This window comes from Pseudopodoces humilis, chromosome 7, assembly GCF_049639895.1.
Source record: "Pseudopodoces humilis isolate 2021_Gansu_Grassland_sample_001 chromosome 7, ASM4963989v1, whole genome shotgun sequence".
Lineage (NCBI taxonomy): Eukaryota > Metazoa > Chordata > Aves > Passeriformes > Paridae > Pseudopodoces > Pseudopodoces humilis.
The window spans coordinates 39,727,840-39,750,198 of record NC_142206.1 but is presented as its reverse complement, the minus strand read 5'-3'; the positions used below and the strand labels follow the sequence as shown (position 1 = coordinate 39,750,198).

At 40.6% G+C, this 22,359-nt stretch overlaps 1 protein-coding gene across 2 annotated transcripts in view; it reads right to left on the bottom strand.

The window, feature by feature from the left end:
- Positions 1 to 7,828: 7,828 nt before the first annotated feature.
- LIN52 (lin-52 DREAM MuvB core complex component) overlaps positions 7,829 to 22,359 on the bottom strand; it is a 42,845-nt gene continuing 28,314 nt past the window's right edge. The window contains exons 6-7 of one of the 2 annotated variants that reach the window (XM_014250060.2): positions 12,156 to 12,247; positions 7,829 to 12,051 (exon numbers count right to left, since the gene is read on the bottom strand). In XM_014250060.2, the coding sequence (XP_014105535.1) occupies positions 12,192 to 12,247 (56 nt within the window). In that variant the 3' untranslated portion in view covers positions 7,829 to 12,051; positions 12,156 to 12,191. Of the gene's footprint in view, positions 12,248 to 22,359 lie in introns of both variants that reach the window. The other variant, XM_005520271.3, reaches the window with a different exon arrangement.

Below are 22,359 nucleotides of genomic sequence, written 5' to 3'. Positions count from 1 at the left end.
CTTGCTAATAATATTTTGACACTTGCTAGTAAAATTCCTGTAAATCTTACCCAGATGCATACACAAATGGGGTACACTAATATCTATTCAGCAAATTCCTTCCTCTCCAAATTATTGAAGTGAATGAGAGAAATGATCTCTCTTTTGCTGGAGAAAATAGTTTTAAGCTCCCTAGAGAGCTGCAGTGATCATTTTAATAATGTTCTGTGTGAAGGCAGGATCAGACCCACAGATCATCAGAGCAATAGCACAACATGGCAAAATTAGGAAAAGTTTCCTGCCTTAGTTTGTTGGCAAATATTTGGACCTAGCAAGTGTAGAATTACCTGAAATCTGCAAAGTAGCACTTACACACTCTGTGCCTTAGTGTAAGAGGCTCAGCAAGGTCAGAATAAGTGTTCTACATCAGTGAAGATGTTATAATTATTTGTAGGGTCTCTGTAATGCTCATAGCTTTCTCCTAAATATGTGTGTACACCATGCACACTGTGGCAGTTAACAGTGCTGTGAGAAAACTTCATTTTTAGAGTTCTGTTTTTAAATTCTCAAATCTTTAACACTGCATAAAGTCACTTAAAAATTAAATTCATAGAATAGTTCTTACAGGTGTTGAAAAAAAGATTAAAATGTCTGGTATTGCACTGTAATTTACTGTTTGTTACTGAAATTTCTTTTGCCTGATGGTTGCTTAGGCAGTTGGGGTTTTATTTATTTCTTTACTTTAAAACCTACATCTACTTAACAAAACAATAGATACAAGACAAATGAGCAGATGGGAAGCAGTGGAAGGGCCACTCAACTGTGGCTAAGAAGTTACAGGGTTTGAACTGTGCTGGATAAACTCTAACAAGACTCTTCACATCTTGACATCTCCTTTTCTTCTCCCATCCTTTTACTGTTTCATCTTCTTATAACCTCTTGAGGACAGCAACATTCACCCAATTATGTGTTTCCGTGATGCACAGCACAACAGAGTTTTGATACTTGCTGAGGTCACCATGAATTAAATGACTTTAGCAGTGCACTGGAGAACTCAAACTGCTGAAGAGATGTCCTCCAAACACCACTCCAGCCCACGGGCCAGGTACCGTACAACTAGTGAGTGCTGCATGAATGCCAGGAGGTCTTGTTGATGGCCACAAGAAGCCATTGCACCCTTTACCCTCCGTCTGCATATTTTCACCTGTCTTCACAATGTTCTTGAGTACTGCTTATCTGTATGATGGATGTTCTTTATCAGTATGCCATCCTCACAAGGACACAAAACCAACACTTTTTTTATGCTCGGTGGATCCTTATTTGCATTTGGAAGTCAGAAATTTGACATGATATTATCCATACAGCAAGATGGCAGGCCAGTCAAATCGAGGTGTTACAAGCAGGGACACCAGTACCTCCTTGAGCAAAGAAACACAGATAAATTGGCAAAAACAGCAGTAGTGTCTTTTCTCCTGATGTCTGCCATTAAAGCCCAATCTCTTGAGGTAGGCCTGACATGGGAACTGACACAACCTTTACACAAGGAAAAACTCAACTGCTGAGCTTCCAGAGCACAAAAATGAAGATGGGTGTGATGGTCCTTAGTTTTCTGCCAGTGATTTGTGACTCTTCCTTAGACCAAGACTGAAGTGGCCACACAGTGTAACAGGCAGTTGTTCTTCCTTTTCAGAAACTGTTCTGCTGTGACACTGGAAAGCAGTGCAGATGTGGATTTCACTGAGCATCCACGAGAGAGCCTCAGCTCAGGTAGAGTGCTCATACTCAGACCTTTGCCTCTTTCTATTTGTGAGGCAGCATAAAAGCTGCCAGTTCACTGGGGTAAGGCAGGAGCAATAAAGCTTTTCTCCTTCCTGGGTTTTAGTAAGAGGATTATACATCTCCTCCTTCTAGAATAAACCTCTTTGCAGAGAAGATACTTCTCAAGCCCTCTTTGGAGATCAGGCTCCTAAGAGCAAGACTCCTAAGATTCAAACCATCACAGCAGCCAGTAGGAAATGAAGCCCAGTTAAAAGGGAAGGGCTTTTACAGCTCTGCAGGACTGCAGGGCTTGGACACAAGGGTACATGCTGCCATGGCAAAAGGATCCTTGTTTGGTTCACAGCTATTGGAGACAGAAAAAATAAGGAAGCACAAGCACAAGGCAGAGTTCAAGCTCCATCCAAGATGAAAGGAGACTGTTGCTGGAGACTTAGAAGGACACAAACCCTCCTGCTGGAACAGCTTCACCACCAGGGAAAAATAACCCAAGAAACTAAAGAGGGAACCTCTTGCAACTTTAACGCTTGACAAAGGATGTCTGAAAACGGTAGCCAAGTACTGAGTGCATTTCTTAAAGAGATAAAGCAAATCAAAAGGTTTAAGACATGGTTATATGTTTTACATTTAGCCCAAAGATACAAAGGACCTCTAGAATGATCATAACATCCAAATCAGACTTAATCACTAATACATTCCCGTAACTTTGGAAACATCAACCAGCAATTAACTTGTGCAAGTTACTGTTTACAAAACACCTATGTATTAAAATGAAAGCCTGTGTGACGAGTTAATAAAACTACTTACTTCCACTGAGCCTCCTCATCACACACTATTGTTCCCTTCTGCTGAGGCCATCTCAGCTGCTGTGACACTACAGACCTGCTCTGGCTCCTGCTTTGTCTTCTCCCTCTATAGTAGGTCACTATCTGCTGTCACTCTCTTTAACTGTAGTAGTTCCAGGCTAATGGCACAAAAACACACATTTTTGTTTTAGTATTTTCTGTGGCTCCTTTGGTCAGCATCTTCACCTGCATTAACTTTTGTACCTCATTTCAATGTTGCCTCATTGCCTTTTGGAGCAAAACAATCATCCTGGTATGTACGTACATCTTGCTTTTCACCTCAGACCATAAGTATCCCATCTTCAACACAGAGAGGGATAGTCTGATTCACCTCCATGTCACCTCTCATCTTTCCAGCTTTCCCCTTCCTGGTCACACCGAGAGCTGTGATGAGCATAACAACTCACAGGAGATTTCTTTCTTGGTGGCACCTGGAGGTCCTGGTAATTCCTCAGCTCTCTCCTTGCTACCCACTTTCCAGGGCCAGAAGCTGACACATTGTCCTCTGTGTGAAGGGTCACTGAGAAGGGACTGCTGGAGCTTGACCTGCTGCTACTGCAGCACTATGTCCTTTCCATCTCTCTGATAACCCTTTTACTGGTTCTGCACTCTTGGATGGCTGATGGATGCATCATACATAACCCCCTTTCTGCTTGTACACACAGCGTTTGCCTGGCTGGCCCAGCGAGATGGTTGGGTTTTGGAAGCACCAGGTGCAGCTGCTGGGACTGCTGGTTGGAGAAACATTTGCCTCCTGAGCCCGTTAATTAGCACAGTAACGGTAACTGTGCTCCATTAGCCAACCCATGTGGTCAAGTCCCCTCTCCGTCCACCAACCTTGCCCTTAATGAGAGCTGGAAGAGGGACACTCACAAAACACTGCCTCAGAATAATATTCGGCTTTGTCCATGCCGGTAACGAGAGCTGACAGGATCACTACGTCCATTTCTCTTCTAATTAGCACACTTCCAGCTCGGCCTGAGCCAGCAGCCAGAGAAAAGCGATCGGACAACCGTACCGAATCACAAACACAAAGAGGCCCATTCCCTGTAATTAGGTGAGACAATCCCTCAGTCTTTTCTCGGCTGGAGCTTGCCGGTAAGACTCTCGCTGTTTTGGTAAGTCCCAGCAACACAAGTTACACGTCTCCCCAGGACACTAATAAGCCCCTAATTGTCTTCCGCTTCACACGGCTCGTACCATAGGTCTGACTTGGGGGAATTCTTCTAACGAGCGGCAGTCAGCGCTCCCTGTGCCGCAGACGGACAGGGAGCCGCCTCTCGGGCACCGGCAGGAGAAGGGGGACAGGCAGAAACGGCCAGAAAAGCAATCCAGGCACTGGGGCCCAGCTACATGGCACAGGGCCAGTAGCTGGCATCAGCCATGTGCTGGGGACATGGGCCTTCTCCATCCTTTCTCCATCTCCACCATCCATCTGCATGGTGGAAACCTGAATTCAACTCTCTAGGCTGTCTTATCCTCTGTCATCTCCAGCAGCAGGTACACAGGTACTCGCGCTTCCGCTCAGAAATGCGCCATCAAAACCAAATGTCTGAATGTAAAGATCTGCCTCGAGTCTCTGCTAAGGCTTGCTGCGAGCTGCCCTTAGAGAAATGCTGCACCTGGCATGGGCTCTTCTCCAGTGAGGCCTTGCCATGAGTCTGCCCCAGAGTTCAGGCTGGGAAGGAGCATGTGTGTAAACACGATCCTATCAGTTCTCATGTAAAGGAACATGTGCTGGGTCTCACAGGACAGGTTGCTAAAGATTCTCACAAAATTATTAAAAGTGTGAGTTGTGAGGTGGGTAGGAGATGCCAGCTCAAGCTCTCTTATTAACACAAGGCAAAGACAGACATGTACTCCCTCTAATTTTCAACGTGACACTTTCTTCAGAAACCATCATCAACCAAATATTTTTCAGCAAAACATTTTCCCTAATTTTTGATTACAAGCTCATATTGAGCAAAATAACACAGCTGATCCTGTTAAGGATACTGGTGGCCTGCAGATCCATTTGCCTCCTGTGCAGCTGATTACAAAGTGATCCCTTCTGCAAATCCGGGCTCACCCTGATTCCTCCCACAACAGGCCTCAACAGAAGCAATTTGTCCCGTTTTCACATGTGCTATTTGGCTTCAGCAAGCAAAGCAGAGGGAAAAACCTAAGACAGGGTGACAAGCTGATCCATGCAGAGTACAAGAGAAAGACAGGTGCCATTGCTTTCTGTGAAAGGCAATTTGGGATAATCAATACACATATATACATACATATACACACATACATACATATACATATATAAATTAGCTATAACTAAAAGCTTACTTTAATACAGAGGGAGGAAAACAAACCAAAGGCCACAAAACAAGGCAGCCTGAGCATCTGTGCCCATCTGGGTTGCTCTGCTGGTCTCTTGTCCCTCATTCTCATGTAGCTGGTGAGCTCTCTTCCTACCTTTCCATACATAGCCTGCTGCATTTTGGGCCATCTTAGTAAGTGGAAGATGGCAAATGGAAAATTTCTGCTGCTTCAGATTTAGTTTAACATTCTGTGATTATGAAGAAAATGGAGCCTGCTATTTTTGAGAGGGAAATCCTCCCTCATGTAAGTGTCTGCAAGCACAAAATTTAATTACCCTATATTATTACGCCTACTCATCAGTTATGGGCCACAGAGCCAGCCTTTCAAGTGATACAGAACCAAGTCAAGTACTTTGTCCTCACAGAGATCTGGTCAATAAATAAGGTGCAAGGTCATTCTTATTACCCATTTTTTCTACTAGCAATTAAGTAAGGGCTTTCAAGCTCAGCCCTCTTCCTCTTTTCTGTTCCTTACTGAGGTGTCTATAACAGAGACAGGCAGGGAGCGTTCTGGCTTCACTGGTCACTGATCTGTATTATAGGAATCAGCATGCAGGGCAGAGGTCAACCACACAAACCCAACAAGAAAACGCCTATTCTGTACACTCATCAGCTGCCTGGAGTCAGTCATCCTCCTCAAAGAGACACGACGGAAAAGGTCAAGTCTAAAAACCAGCAGTTTCAGTGGATGATGAAGTCAAGATGTGAAGGGATCCTGCCATGCTGAAAATCTAGCACAATCTAAATGAAACTGGCATTGTTGCACATAATCTATGCAGAATGTGGATTACACTTTATAATACCTGAATCAGTCTGGATCTCTGGCTACTTAACCTTTTAACTATCTTTATGTGGACTTTATGATTGGCCACAATGATTTGAGTTCAGAATATTGCATTTCACATCCTCCTGAAAGAAACTCAGAAGCACTTAATGGAAAGACTGGCTTGCAGAAAAAACATGTCTCTAGAATAGGTGTGATTCCAAGAAGCACAGCATTATGTAAAACCAAAAAGATACAGTTTTTTCATTTCCTTATCCTCAATTTTCTTTGTCTCTCTTTTTAGATTTTTTTTTCTCTTTTCTTGCCTTCTAAAAATACCGAAGTGCACCTCTTATCAGGGCAATATGTATTTGGCATGACATATGCAGTACCTTTTGGACATATCCAGCATCCTGGCTGATGTATGTACTGGGATGTGCAAATAGCAGTGGGTGTGGGTTTTGGTATTTCTGTGGTGGGAAGGTTTTGCTATAGTGATAACAGAAATGTGTTTACAACATTTGTAATTGTTCTTCCAATAATTTTTATCCAGCTCAGAGTTGTTGCTGTATGCAAAGTTTCTGTACAACTGTAATTTTCCTGGGCTGAAGATACAGAGACAACCTTCTAGAAAATTGTCTTTCAATGAATTATCATCTTCTACTAAAGATTATTTAATGACTTCTTCAAAAGTGTCAGTACAGACCGGCATATGAAGATAGGAGTACAACATCAAGTTTGTATACCATGTTCAGATAGCTCACTCAAAGATGTGACACATTTTCCCACTACAAGCACCCTTGTTGCCTGAGAAGTGTGAGGATGCTTGAAGTGCTACACCAGAGATTGTATCTCTGGTGTTTCTGAATGACCGCTGGTTCTAGGGGAGAGTATTCATCAATGTGGACTTTCTGCAGTGGTAATTTGCAAGTTGTCTTTTTCTTTTGATTATATCTAAAAATTTATATTAGTTTAGAAGTACTATAGAAACATTCATGAGAAGTTGCTGAACTTGTGGGAGGCCAGGAGGCCAGGATTTCAGACCGTGTGACAAAGATGAAATTTACCTTTTTCACATACTGCATAGGCTGATGGTGGAATTGCCAGGTGTCAATCCATCAGCATGGAATGGCTGGCATCACTGTCATTGTGATTTGGAAAAATCAGTTTGCCCAGCACTAGTTACTGTAGGTGGAGTGGATGAGATCAGCTGCAAATCTAGCTGATGATCCTGTTCTTAGAGATACTCAAAACAGGATTTAGGCCCCGATGCTGTGAAACAAAACAGCAGAGTAACAAAATACAAACTGCAATTAGGACGTACACACTTCACAGTATGCTTGTACTAACAGTACTCTGCAATTTTGATTATGCCAGCTCAGGCTGTAATAGAAGACAGACCACTGAACATCGTGAACACAAAAAAGGTGAACATAACCACAGAAAAAAACACAGTAGAACCTGAAATGAGTAGTGCACAGACGGCAATGAAGAAAAAAAATCCAAACAACTGTTCCTGACAATAAAAGAAATTAAAGGTTCAAAACAGAATAATCAGGTAAACAGATTTTAAACAACTTCCCCCCCCAGCTTCTTTTTTTTTTTTTTTAACCTTTCTTTGTATAACTGAGTTATGGAATTCACTATCCTGGGGTATTTTTCAGGTCAGACGTACAGACAAATTAAGACTAATATAAATTCATGGAGGGTAGGGTCAACTGTGGACCAGATTCAACTAAAACAGATTGCTGGATGCTGTGTAAGTTACCCTAATGCAAAATCACTGTGTAAGCCTTTTGTTTATATCCTTCCCTATCCTTCTACAACTGTTTATAAGCAAAGAGAAGATTACAGATAAGACTGGCTTGTGATTTGACTTGTAATAGCACCTTACATTTTTACATAACATAAAAATCACTAAAACCAGAATAAGGTTAAAACATTATCTCCAAGACGGATCAGTCAGTTTTCAATAGTTTGTCATTTCTAGGTGTCTTTTTGAAGGAAATATTAATTAAAGTTGAAAACTGTGAGTTACAGGACTGTTACAAAATTGTTGATTTTGTAATGGCGAAACACTGAGTTAAATGGAATATCACATTATTCAATTGCCAGTGCACGTGGACTTTTATTTTGATAATGATTAACACAACAAACAAGAACTTCTTCTCAGTTGGATTAGATAGCAAAGCATTTGATAGTCCAAGACTGAAGGGAATAGCCTTTATAACTGAATGTGTGTAATACTAGCATTTAAAAGGAACCAAATAAATACTGAGTTTACTTCCAAGAAACTCACAGCAACATCTAATATAGCAATACATGAAAACACTTTATAAAACAATGCATCAGCTTGATTAATATTACCAAATCCTGATTTTCTTACACTCTTGTGGTGGTTTTAAAGCACTAGCTAAAAATCACCAGAAAACTTACTAATTTCTTGCTGTGAGATATGGATTAGGAGAAGGGCAAAACAGGCTCAAAACTTAAAAGGAATAAAGAAAGTTTATTAACAGAACTACAAGAATAAGAAACAACAATAAAACCTGCAGAAACTCTTCCTCCCCACCACCCAACCTTTCCCTTGTCCAACTGACAAAAGAGAGATAAAACCTGGTGGTTAAAGCAGTCCCAACTATACAATAGTCTTTTCATCAGTCTTTGTAGAGAGAGGAGTTCTCTCTTGTCATTCCATAGAGTTCTCCACAAGAAAACAGTTTTCTCATGGCTTTTCATTCCCATGATGGCAGCTGCCCAGGCACAAACTGTGCCATCATGCTCTCCTCCCATTTTCACACCACTCAGAAGTGTGTTCAAGGGCCATGAACTCAAGGGGTATTATTTTAAAGATGAGTTATTCAAAGGCAAAGGTTCTCTTCATCTGTCTCTGTGATCATCTCTGGGAACAGAGGTTTTCTCTTTTTCTCCCTGGGGGCCAAGGGTCTTCATCAACTCTCACTTTTCTTTCTCTGTTTCAGCATCTCATGGGACCACAACTGCTCCGCCATCTGCTCACTTTCATCAATGGATACCTTTGCTCAGATCTAAACTTTGAAATACTTCATTCCCCCCAAATACTCTTTCATGAATTAAAGGAATTTTTCAGAACATTATTGTCCATCTCCATGGCCTTACCAAAAGAATACTGCAGCTCATTAAAGCATCTCCTCATTCTCCTTCCATCTGAGGCTTGATTCTTTCCTTTACTGACTCTGATGGTTTATGTTGTCTCTTTACATGTTGATCACCCTCACTTTCCTCTCTCTGGAAAGGGATTAAATCTGCAGGTCTCATCTGGGCAGTGAAAGGGTTAAAATCTGGCCCAAGCCGCAGCAGGTATTCATGGTGTCAGATTTCAGGTATTTCTCTCTCAGCCCAGCAGCCCCAGGGAAGGAGCAGACAGTCCTCAGAGCCTTCTGGGTGGGCCATGGGGGGGTTGGCGAATATCAACAGCCGTCCGGGGTCCCCCTGGGAAGAGCTTTGGCCACCCCGCAGGAATGGGACCCGGAGGCTTCCCGGGAGAAGCGAACACCGCAGCACAGCCTGGCCCAGCCTGGGGCCGATTCACCGCAGCCTCCATCCCCCTCCCAGGAGCCGCTGGAGTCCAGCTCAGCCCCCTCCCCAGGCTGGACGGGCCCCAAGGGGTGGGCAGCTGCACCAGAGTTCTGTTACCTTTCAAGGCCGGAAACAAAGAGAGCCTGAAGCTCCCAGGCTTAGGTTTAAAAGGTGGTATTCACAAAGGTGATCCCACTTTTTCAGTGGTCAAAAATACTGTCAATTCTCAGAAATGGACAGCTATTGGCCAGGTCTCAGGCAGAGAAGGAACTCCCAGCAGCCTCTCTCAGAGCCATCACATCTGTGGGTGTTTTCCGACTTTTTTCCTAAATGCCAATCCATCACAACTCTTCATTCCCATCAGCAACAAAAAGTCACTTGGATTTTCTTGTATAGATAGATAACTGCATGGATGTCAGGAAAGATAGCACTGAATGAAAAAATAGGGTTCAAAGGGGTATGAAAACCCTTAGTAGCATTTGGATATTGATAGATATTTATTTACTGATGGGAACATCCACAGGCCAAACCCTGAGGTGGTGTCATGCAGGTAAGTAAAGAAGAGCCTGAGGAATAATATTGCCTAAGTGGCCAAGCAAAAGCTTTTGCATCTCAGAGGGCTATTTTGGAAACCCAGACAAAGCTTTGAGGTTTGCAATTGCATATTATTAAACCAAAAAGCAAAAAAGGTTCTCTAACACACAAAAATACATATAAATATTGCCAATAAAAAAATAACATAATTGACTCATCTCTACAGATGATAAATACAAAACCAAAAAATATTACAATTCTAAAGCATATGTTAATGGCTGCCCTATAGAAGATGATTACTGTGTATAATAAAAGGATTTTTTTTTTAACATATGTATGTTACTAAAAACTACCTAGAGTTTGAAATTTCCTACTGCACATATCAGAAAATACACATATACTTCCAGGACAAGCTTTCATATATTTTCCTCTATCCTCCTTTTAGATCTCAATTCCTTAATGTGTTGGACCAAGAAACCTCTATAAAATGCACAAAATAATACTGGTGATACAGATGAAGTATCCCATTATGTCATATATGTGTACATATATTACATATATAATATACAAACTTAAATTTGCATTTCAAATCTGTAATTCAATGCTTAAAGCTACATCAACATCAGTTTGCACCACTGGGTTTTTCTGTTCCTGAACTACCACTTTCAGCTTCTCTTCTCTTTCATCTGTCTTAATTCTCATGTTCTCAAGGGACGGAATTCCTGTTAAGCTCAGCCCTGCATAAACTGTGAAGGACAGAAATAACTCTGTTAAGTCTTAAATCAGGCTCCTGATATTTCTAAATTTGTGCAGGGTCTTTCCAGGATGTAGGATTTAACTACTTAGTTAACTGGAGCTGTCCCAAACAAGCCTAGTTCTGACTGGCAATAACCAAAACCACAGACCACAATCACCATCAATTCAGTAAAACTCAGAAGTCTATTTGATAAAAAAAACCAAACCTTCCCCTCTTTATTACACATGCACCCAAAAAGAGCCTCCTCTTCCTGCAAAGCCAGAAAAATGCACTGCTGTAAGGACAGCCTGTTACATGTACTATTTCCAAATAATTTCTTCTCTCATATGTGACTACAGCCTGAGAAATGACACGTTTTGAAAAGCCTGCATGGTAAAAAGAACATCATGTTATGTTATGTTTCAACATATTTATTGTATTTATGTTGTATCCTAAAAAAGAACATATTTACTAATGTTTAAAAGGAAAGAGGATGGAATGAAAAAAAATATTCTCTTAAATAAAACAAAAAGTCTGAACATGCTCTGTACCTCTTCCAAGGGGGGAAATGTGTAAGAGCGCATGAAGAGAAGAAAAAGGCATTAAATTGTAATCACAGTGTTCTGAAAGGGAGCAGCTCAGAGGAGTTTCTATCTTAAAAATTCTGGTTTTGTAGGAGAAGAAGATTTTGAGGTGCTGGTTTATAAGCAATTAAAAATACCACAAAACATTATTTTCTTAGATGCTGAGACCGTGTACAGCCATCATCACAATGTGGCTAACAGTCCTGTTGCCACTTGTTGGAGTGATAACTGAAAACATTACCATCTTTACACTTTATAACTCTTTACAGTTTCTGCCCTGCAAGAAGCAAAGAATTTCAGAGGACTGACAAAGCTGTTTCCTTGTGTACTGGCCAAAGCTTCTGTGAGGATATCTTCCCTGAGATACACTTCTTACTCCCTGTGGTCTGTTAGTTTCAATTTCACTTAGAGAATCATTTAGCAGTGAAATGAAGCTCCCGGCACACCAAAGGTCTGGAGGTCTTCCTCAGAGCACCAGATGTGCTTCTCTAAAGGCAGTGAGCAACTGGAACCTAGTGCAGAGACTGCACTCAGCTGCTACACTAAAAGCATATGCTCCTGCTGAGCCAGTGCTCTTGGTCAATCCACACCTCGAATACTTCGGCACCGATGTCACACACAGGAAATCAATGCATCGAAGACAAAAGACACACAAAAGGGTCAAGGCCTCATAATGGACACTGGGCCAGTGTCAGATCTGCTGTGTACTTCAAACAGGCTGCCTCCTGAGAGCAGCTGAATAAGGATACTGGCTCTTCACTTTGAGCTGCTGATTGAAACAGGTAACTGTGTCACAGCATGTCAGGGCCAAGTCCTCCTGTTGGACATCCTATGGTCAGATGAAGTCCAAATTCCAATGCAACCAGCTGCAGTCCTTGAGAACTGTGCTTATGGTACATTTCCTCTGTAAAGAGATGAGCTGTGGAAGCAAAAAGAGATGTTTGCTTCTGAAGGTCTAGAGCAAGAGCTTTGTTCTTCTTAGACTTTCTGGGCTTCATCTGGATCCACAGTACATAAAATTACCTAGTTGGGGTATTTTCATCCAAATGCTAGATGCAGCTACTTCTTGGGTTTCTCAAGGATGTTCAGGAATTTCCCTCGAGTCATTTCTCTAGCTGAAATCATAAGAGAGGAAAATGAAATCAATATTTTTTAAAAAGCCAACAAACTCTTAACAATTGTATAATTTGTATAATTGTATAATTTGTATAATTGTATAACATATTCTAACCGTCAATAAGAAATGAATTTAGATTTGTGCTGTACCAAAACTAAGAATTATTTTATTTATCTATTAAAGTGGAAAATAAATAAAACTGCACTTCAGCTTGAATTCCTGACATGCTACAAATGCAGGCAGGGTCTGGAATCTTCTAAACTCAGCAATAATTCCTACAGGCTGTCTCATTACATACAATCTATGCTTTCTGTTCCTACTGCATTATGCTCTTGCAGCACCTCCTTTTCTCTGTACTATCCATCTCTGAATGGTGAAATCCAAATCTCCGTCACTCTATCTTGGCACAATTGTTCCTGTATGTTATAATCTGTCAGAGATTATGGAACTCTCTCTGTTTCAGGATTATTGGTCCCTGGATGATGTGGTCTTCAACAGAAATTAGGCAGCATTTTCTCTCTCTCAGCAGTGTCAATCCCTGGATGCTGTAATATAATGGGGTTTATATTCTTCAATGCAGTTCATCTATGGATAGGGTAATAAAGTAAAGTTTATAGAGCTTTGGTCTTCTCTTTCTCTCTGCGTTGTCAGTCCTTCAATGTTTAATACAGCAAGGCAAGGCTTATATGTCTCTCTCTCACTCAGTACCATCAATCTCTGGTAGCTGTACTGCAGCAGGGTTTACACAGCCACTTTTCTGCATGAGACATTTCTGACTTGAGAACCCATAAGCTCACAAGCTGACAGCACAGCCCTCATACTACTCTTGTCTTGCAATAACAATACAATGCATCAAAGACAACACCATTAGCAATTGAGGCCGGGAGAAAGACAGTTTTCCCACTGGTGCCCCTCCATTTCTTTTCAATAAAGGTGCAAGCTTTGTGCTGGACTGGAAGGCATCAAAATGTGGAGGGTTTTATTATTTTATGTTGAAAGCATGCATGTTTCCCACACCTAGCCTCAAAGACAGTCTAGAAGGAGATAGGAATAAATTTTCTGTTTTATCCATTCAATTCCTGACTTCTCTACTGAGACAAACATCAGAAATTAAAATTAGCATAAAAACTGCAGGTGAGTTTGTTGATGTTGGTTTTTCTTTTGACATTATTGATTATCTGTCAGTACAGAGCTAAAATGTAATAAAAATGTTCAGTTTACAAATTCAGTGTGCACTCAGATAAAGATATTTTGTTATTTGTTTACATAAAAGTTACAATTCTTGTCTTAAAGCCTCTTCTTTGAATTATTACAATCTAATTTGTTTACACAAAATTTTATAACGTGGTGGTTTCGTCAGCAAAATCCCTGTAAAACAATTAATTGTATGTAAGAGTATATGACCTGTCTGTTACATACTGATACTGCGAAGCTGCGAAGTCCACTGTCCTGAGTGGAACATGCTTCAGACCGGCTGCAGGTTCAAGCAGATCACTGCACACTATTTACTTGCCTCATGCCTCCAGCTGTGAGTTATATCTCCTGGGATTCTGCTTTTGAGTCACAGCATGAACTACCACAAAAGTACTCATTTGTACCTCTACCTCCCCAGCCCCAAGATAACCTGTATGTTTTAAGTGCTGCTGAAGTGACACAGGGATAGGAGGTGCTGCAGAAGAACAGAGTGCATTGGTATTTTGTCAGGAACCAAGTTGTTATGCACAAAGAACATGATTAAATAAAACTGAAAGATTTTTAAAATTTCAGCTAGGAAGAGATTCTTAGTACTTAGTTCTTTGACACCTCCCTGCCTTGCTCCAACAATAGTGTATGGTTTTAAAACACTCTTAACAGGTAAAGCATATAAGCTGAACTGTAGCTGATAAAGTGGAAAGTTTCCCAGAGCGCAAGTCCCATACAGGAGATATACGAATGCCTGACAATTCTGTTCCCCCAAAGAGGGCTGCACCCTATAAATCAGGCAGAGCATAGACTCCTTCTGTGCACTGAGTGAAATTACTGTGGGTTGGAGGTTGCTCCAAGAGCACGTGCCTGCCTGTTCACTTGTCATCGGAGATGTTAACATTTCTGATTAATTCACAGACCTCTCATTTTATTCTTCATTCCTTTATCCTTGCTATCCTGTTCTGCTGCAGCTTAAAGATTCTTACCGACCTGCTACAATAATCACCACCCGCTTCCCCCCCCAACCTGGTGAAATTGTTTAGTGATGCCAACCGCGCTTTTAATTTGCAAGACATCAGACACAGAGGTAATTTATACCAACATCTGTTCATTTCTGACTTCTGAAACAAACTCGCACATGCTGCTACAAAATCCCATTAGGAGCAGGAGACAGCCTTCTGCTATTCTGTATTCCTTGTCTCCTCACAGACTCAGGCTTGCAGCAGGGCTTTATTTTTAAAGATATGATGCCAAAGTGAGAAAGAAAAAAGGACCTTTTATCTTTGTATATGTATAAAAATGGCCAGGAAGTAACATCATCATTTGACAGAAAAAACACAGCCAAACTAAGGGCAAGTTTCCACAAGCATTAACAGTCTTCCCTGCTTCAGCTGCTTCCCTTATCTGCCCAAGAACCACAGTTCAATGTATTCCTGGTAAACACAGGCCAAATTTTTATTACATGGTACTGCGTTCAAACATCTTGGCTATTCCTTCACCTTTGTTTCTTTTTCATCTGTGCTGGAGTATGATTTGATGGATTTTGCACAGTAAAAGGCTCTAATATTAAACTGACTTCTCTGCTCAGTATTGCTTCTGAGAAATGAATTCTTAATAATAGGAATATAATTTCCATTGGGGTCTTATGGAGCTTGCTGGAGTGAGGGAAGAGCTTGTGAATGAAGAAACCATCACCCACATTCCAAATACGATTGCAGGCTAAGAGAGATGGTAAAACCAGCTTTAAGCAACTACCCAAGGGACCAGCAGAAGCCATTTGAATAGTAGATAGAGGTGGATTTTTTAATTAAAAGGTTGGACAAAACTATATCGAAAACCTCAGGGATTTTTTCTTTACAATAGTAGTTTAAACCATGGACTTCAAGGGAAGAGAGGGTTTGAGCACAGGTTTCATTGTACCAGCAGACACACACTACAGAGGCTTCACAGCACAAAACAGAAGCATGAATCTGCATGACAAGTCACGATTTACAACCTTGTCTACGCTGTGCATCTACTACAATAGAAAAATCAACAATGGATACTTTTGCAATAGCTTGGATACAAATTAACCTCACCTACTAAGGAGAAGGAAGACACTGAACTCCACAGAAAAAAAAACCACTTTAAGTTGATATCAGCATTGGTTGCTCTGGAAGTACTGCTTAAACAAACTCCTTCAGATAAACTTACTGAAAAATGGTATCAGGCTATTATAATTAACAGAGAACGCTGTACTGTAGGAATTAAGTTTCCTCCCTGGCAAGATCTGCCAAGCAGATCTCAAGAACAGGTACTGGGTAGGAAAGGCTGGGGCTGTAAGGAGGAGGAGACATTTCTACTTGATAGGGGAGCAGAATAAGTTTTAATATAATCTCCTCTTTAGAACTTCAATCCCTCAATCCCACATTTAGCCTCGTTGCCTCAAGCTCCGTTTTTACTACAATTGTCCCCAAGCTGCCTCTCCACAGTAAATTTTGTAGCTGCTGGTTGAAAAGATTCAGTAGTACAGATTGATTTCCTACAAGTGAGGAGATGAGGGATTACCAAAAGCAGTCCTGGTTAACAAGATTGGGTGCAGAATCTCCTGCTAGAGCAGCCCACTCTGCCAGTGCTTTGCATCCTTTCACTATGACATATGGGTTTCATTACACAAAGATTTTCCTGATTTTAACTTGGAGGCGATTACATTGGAAACTCAGAGCTATCTTTACATCTGTAGCAATTTAAAGGTTAAGTAACTTTTAATCAAATGACAAAGACTCATAATGTTTTTTCCTCGACTGAAAATGAAAACTGCTGCTCCGGATATTCCTTCCACTGACAATTTAATTAGAAAAAAAACACTGCACTGGAGATTGGGGTCCAGCCTGATTGCTCCCCGTAAAAAGCCTTCTCACACATACAACAGCACAGGACATACTGTGTCATAAGGTCTGGATAGCCAGGAAATAATGGAAGGATTTACTGCTTTAAAATCAGCAAGGAAAACAGTGATTTATACTTACATAAGCAACTTTCATCCAGGAGAATCCCTAAGCAACACACATACATGCACACATTTTAAAAATAATATACTCTTAAATATATCCAGAACACACCTGGGGATAAAGTCTATGTAAAAGATCTACGTGACAAACTGTATTTATCACACATTCATTATGAACATTATACCTTCACTGATTACTACTTCTGGGCTTATCTAAAAATCTCAAAACAAAGTTTGCATGTATCTTCAAATTATAGATACTGTAATATGAAGTCACTTGTTAAAGAAGCACTTCTTAGCTTCTCTCCCAGGTGTACAACTTATGGAACAAATTTTACTGTGCTCCTTCTCTGACCTGAAAATATAGCCTTGCTGAAATCTAAAGGTCTTGCTACTAATAAAACCCAGAAATACAATTAATTTCAGCTCTGAAATGTCTTGCAGTGTCACATTTTGAATGCTTTATTCTTTCCTACAAAAGGGCTATTTTAGGCACTGTTATACTTTGTTAGCTTATCAGTTATTCCTCCCATTCAGCTGCATTTATGGTAACCAAAGAACTTGTTTTTCAGCATGGAAGGATTCCTTTAAAGTAGTAATCGTGCACTTTCAAAATACTGCTGTGCCCTTGGACTACATAGAAAACAAAACTAGAAAGGTTTAGTTCTGAAGCACTGTCAATGCAAATTACCATTTTATGGCAAAGAATACGAATTGCAGAAAGACAGCAGAACAATTCTCTCTGGTTTTTAACCTTCTTTCACAAGAGTCTATTGCATCAGAAAAGATTTCTTATGTGCTGAGATACAATGTTAGGATAAGAAGACACGATGATTCTTTTTCTTAGTTGTCAGGGCATAAAAAAGGCCTAGAGGAATCTGCCTGTGAGCAACTGTGGGAGTTTTGCTTGACTGAACTTGAGAAAGCCAATTGCCAAATCACACCTTTTAGCTGGGCTCAACTAATATTGTATGTGGAAGGAAAATAAAAAAAAATAAGTCAGGGGATGAGAGTTGAAGGAAAAAATGTAATTTAAAATCAGCAAAAATATTTAAGGTTGACTTTACTACTGAACAGTCCTCAAAGAAAAAAGAGGTATATGACAGACAAGACCAAGAGAATATTATTACCCAGACATCATAATCAGAACTTCTGTCAGAGAGATAGAAGCTGGTCCCTGCAGATCTATCTCAAATCAGACCCCCAAAATCTTATCACCACCTGGCACCAGTTCACACCTCTTTCTTCACACAAAGAGCTTCAATTACTCTGCTGTCTGTTGTCTGCTTCCTAATATAAGTGTCAAATGAGCTGCTAGTTGAAGACTGTTGACCTTTGAGAAATACTTACCAGTGAATGCTACCCCAAGCCCAATTTCAGAGTGAGTTGAACTGCCATCTCAGGAAAGCAGTGGTTAGTGAAAACAAGGTCAGTCACCTACCCTGAAGGCACAACTGGCATATACAGACACTCCAAGCTATGCTTCAGGAACTGTTACACTGACACTGAAGACCACGGCAGTCACCTAACTCTCCTGAAACACATTCCTCAGGTAAGACAGCAGAATCAGTGTAAACCTCCAGGTGGAATAAGTTTGCATTACCATGGCATCTCTCAGTAACCGGTATCAAAGCACTTGCAAATTTTATCAAGTCTTACAATATTCTTGAAACATACAGTGATTTAATTCCCACCTTACAGATGGGGTCACAGCCTCAATACAGACTGTTGTGCTTTCACCCCAGCCAGCGACCAAGCCCCATGCAACCATTTATTCATTCTCATCAGCAGAATCAGGGAGAGGATCAGAAGGGTAAAAGCTGGGAAATCTGTGGGTTAGGATAAAGACAGTTTAACAGAAAAAGCAAAGCAAAACAAGGATTTGATTCACTGCTTCCCGTGGCAGGCAGGTGTTCAGCCAACTCCAGGAGAGCAGGGCCCCATCATAATGGTGATTTGGGAATACAAGGAGCACCACTCTGAATATCCCTCCCCTCCTCCTTTTTCCCCCCACTTTATATACTGAGTACAATGCCATGTGATCTGGAATATCCCTTTGGTCAGTTTAGATCACCTGTCCCAGCTGTGTCTCCTCCCAACCTGCATGTATCTCAAGCCTCTCTGGCAGCGTGGCAGTGCACAAGGCAGAAAACGCCTGGGGTTTGCTCACCAATAACAAAACCATCTCTCTATTTTCAACCTGTGCTCAGCACGAGTCCAAAACACAGCCCCATACCAGCCACTGTAGAAATGTAACTCTACCCCAGCCAAAACCAGCACAAGATTTATGCGAAAGGATTCAGCAACTGTGCTACAATTCAGGCTCTGAAAGATCAGCTGTCAAGTCTTGCTGCAGCATTTTTAAATAATAACATGCCCTTGGTACAAAACATCAGCGTCCTTCCCTTGGTGAATGAGACAGCAGAATGTGCCCTTATGTCAGCTGTGCTTCACAGTCTGGCATGACTTGTTTTGAAATGCCGAAGAAGGTGAGAGCTTGCACAAAGCCAGGCTGTGAATTGGAGCAGGTAAGCACATGGACTGCTCCTCCCAGTGTGCTATGACAACAGTCCTCTCTGACAGAGAAGTGGTAAATAGCTAAGACTGATAAAGTTTAAAATCACTGAAGCAGTTAGTGAGTGTTAGCTAGGGCCTTAAGAATTGTAATCAAATACCTAATGCTTTCCTGAATTATGAAATCCTCATGTGACCTCTTTCCACCTTGTTTTTCTCCACACACGGTACTCATGTTTTATCTTATACCTGATAAGAGATCTGAGAGATCATTCAGAATTATCCAGTGATAACAGATCTGCTGCAGATTAATAAATCATCAAAAATGTTATTGTTGCTATCAATAAATACTAAAATTATATCTGCTCTAAGAAAAATTAGATTCCTTCCCTGCAGAATAATTTACCTTGTTCTCCCAACCAGATTTACCTAACTTGCAAGGAGGTTACCATTCTGTTTGCATTCAGTAGCAAACTGTGATGTTTGCAGAGCTTCAAATGCTGAAACTACAAATGGTATTCATTCATATACAGATGGGCAAAGCCAGTCAATGGAAACGCTCAAAGCAAGGGGCAAAGACAGCCCTGCCAATGACCAAGGAGCTACTAAACTTATGTTCCAGGTCACAGATACTGGCATGTGCAGGTGTTTTATCCTGAGTGACCCTGATATTACAGTAAACTCTTACAGTACCTCCCAATTCTAGGAGCTGCCTGTAGCCAGTATCTTATAGGCCAAAGATCTGATCCCTTTGACCCCCAAAGCAGGGAAAGAGTTACATCTTCTCTCTGCAAAGCCAATAAAAATCTCTTGATTATAATTTAGATAAGAGCCACTGGATTGAATAATAATGTCTGAAACTCCCCTGGCTGTTTCACCTTGAGACGTCCATCACTGGGTTAAACATGATGCTAATTGCATTTGGATTGATTAATTTCTCTCACTCCTGTCTATTCGAATAATGCTTAACAAAATAATCACAGCACCCAGAGCCAAATCTTCTCCGTCAAAGGAATGAAGCCATCAGAACCAGCAGAGATGAAAGAAATGAAGATGACCCGTAATTACTGCTACGGTGATATCATTACCATATTACAGAAAATGAGTGTATGTGGGGGGAGCAGGGGCTGTGATTATTATTTATTTTTTAATGGAACCTCACATCCTAAGAATACAGATCCAACACGGTGAGTGGAGCATACAGAAATACAGAACTAAAAAATTATTGTGCATTAAATTGCAAAATACAGTGAACACTAGGACTCCTGATACATCAAGCATCCTGTACTGTGAGCTGCTGTTTATTCACTTCACTATTTTTTCATTGCAATAATATTTTGTGTATGACTAGCACAGAGATTTAAGATGCCTCTCTTCCCAAAAAGATCCTCAAGGGCCTGCAGCAGAACTCACCCATAACCTTGATGCTAAAGTCATTCTTTTTAAATATTATTACAAGTCATCTTATTTTCAGTGCTGGCATTCAGATTTTTAAACCACAAGACCTAATCTGATGCTCAAAGAAAAGCTATTATGCAAGAAATTTTTTTTCTTCAATGCTGATTCCTTTCTGAAGGCAGTTATAAACTGCATCCTCAGCCACCGTAGATCACTTTCAGCCATTCAATATGTTGGTTCTGTAAAGATATCAAATGTATCAAGTCTGGAAGAATTTAAAGTAGGTTTTGAAAAAAAAGAAAATCAAAAAAACCCGAACAACCAAACCCACAAGCCTAACATGCAAATGGAAGGCCTTCTGCTCCCTTTATTTTCCAAAATACATTCCCAAAGCCCCTATCATTTGAGAAACAAATAGCTTGGCAATTGTGTAAGATCTACAGACACCTGTGCACTGCAATTCTAATTGTGGTTTATACACTTCACTTCTCTCAGTGCTCCTTATGTCTGCCCCCTAGTCTCAGACCAAAGACAAAAATAAACCTACACACAACTAGCAGCTTAAAACATTTATTCTGGAATAAAGCCAAGGTCAAATACACAAGAAAATTTTGCATGCCAAAAATGTCAAGACCTAAGGCCAGGCACTGACTCATGGAGCTAATTAAACACAGAAAAATTATTTTCAAGTATTTTGCAAGGCTGAAAGAAAAAAAATAATTACACTTCTAATATTAAAAGCAGTAAGAAAAGCAATTTTGCATCAAAGTTGAGGATATTTTCAAATATACCTGAAAGGTACTTTACTAGTGTAAGTTATCACTGGAAGAGCTACAACTTGGGAGAACTCTGACCATGAAATCCCACAGATATCGCAACTAAACAGCAGAAGAGGGCCATGTTTTTACAAGAAGCACTCTAAAAAGGGCCTTTTTCTATTAGCTTGTGCCAAAAGGAAAATAATCTCTTCCTGGCTTCCAACACCTGCAGTGGATCAAGAGTTCTTGATAATTTAGATTTGTTCACTACAGGATCTCATGGAAGAATCTTCTTTCTCAAACGACAGGCAGAAATGAGATCAAAACTGCTCAAGAACTCTCGGGCATAAAACACACAAAGAAGCTCAGCAGAGGTCTGTGCTGAACATACACACAGAGGCAGATATGAAAGGTTTCTGGACGTGAATGGACCCTTCTCAGAAGGAATGAAGGCAGAAGTGCTGCCCACGCTCCCACAACACAGTGCACCACAATGCAGTGCCGCTGCCTGTGCTGGGGAATACGTATTTACTGCTGGGAGCAAAGCAGGTGAACCCTGAGAGTAACAATTTTTTCAAGTTTTATCAGTGGCCAGGGCATGGAGGCCATGGACAAATCTAAGCCCAGGAACCAATAGAAACAAAGGGATTAAGAGTTATTAGGAGCAGAGAGAATTACATATTTACAGTACAGTTACTGAAAAATAATCGTGTAATGATTATGTAAGTCCCTATATTCCTTTTGGCTAATAACACTGGGATACAAGCTGTATGGTTATGCAAGCCAGGGCACACAAATCCAATCAGAAGACATCAAGGCTTGTTTACAGGGAGGCTTGCAGCACTGCATCAAGAATGGTACAGCTTCCTAGACCTCCAAAAGGTAGAAACTAGCCCTTATCAATAGGTTAGCTAATGGCCTGAACTGTGAAGAAGAACTGAATTTTTAAATTTAACTTCCATCAACAAACTTATTGCAAAGAGATATCTAGATTAAAGAAGCTTATAATATGGGAGTCTGTATTTATTTGTCCAGAAGTATGTCTTTACTCTAAAGAGCAGAGTAAATCTTTAAAATGTTTTCTAATCCCAAGATTCCTTATTGAAACATTTTCCTATTTAGATGACTGCAGCCCTTGACACAACAATGCATTATCAGTATTGAAGAATACTCCACGAAAAGAAGATTTATGGGTTTTGACTGGAAAATACTATTTGATTTACACATGATAAACCAAGATTCCTTATGCAATTAGTAGTACATTAC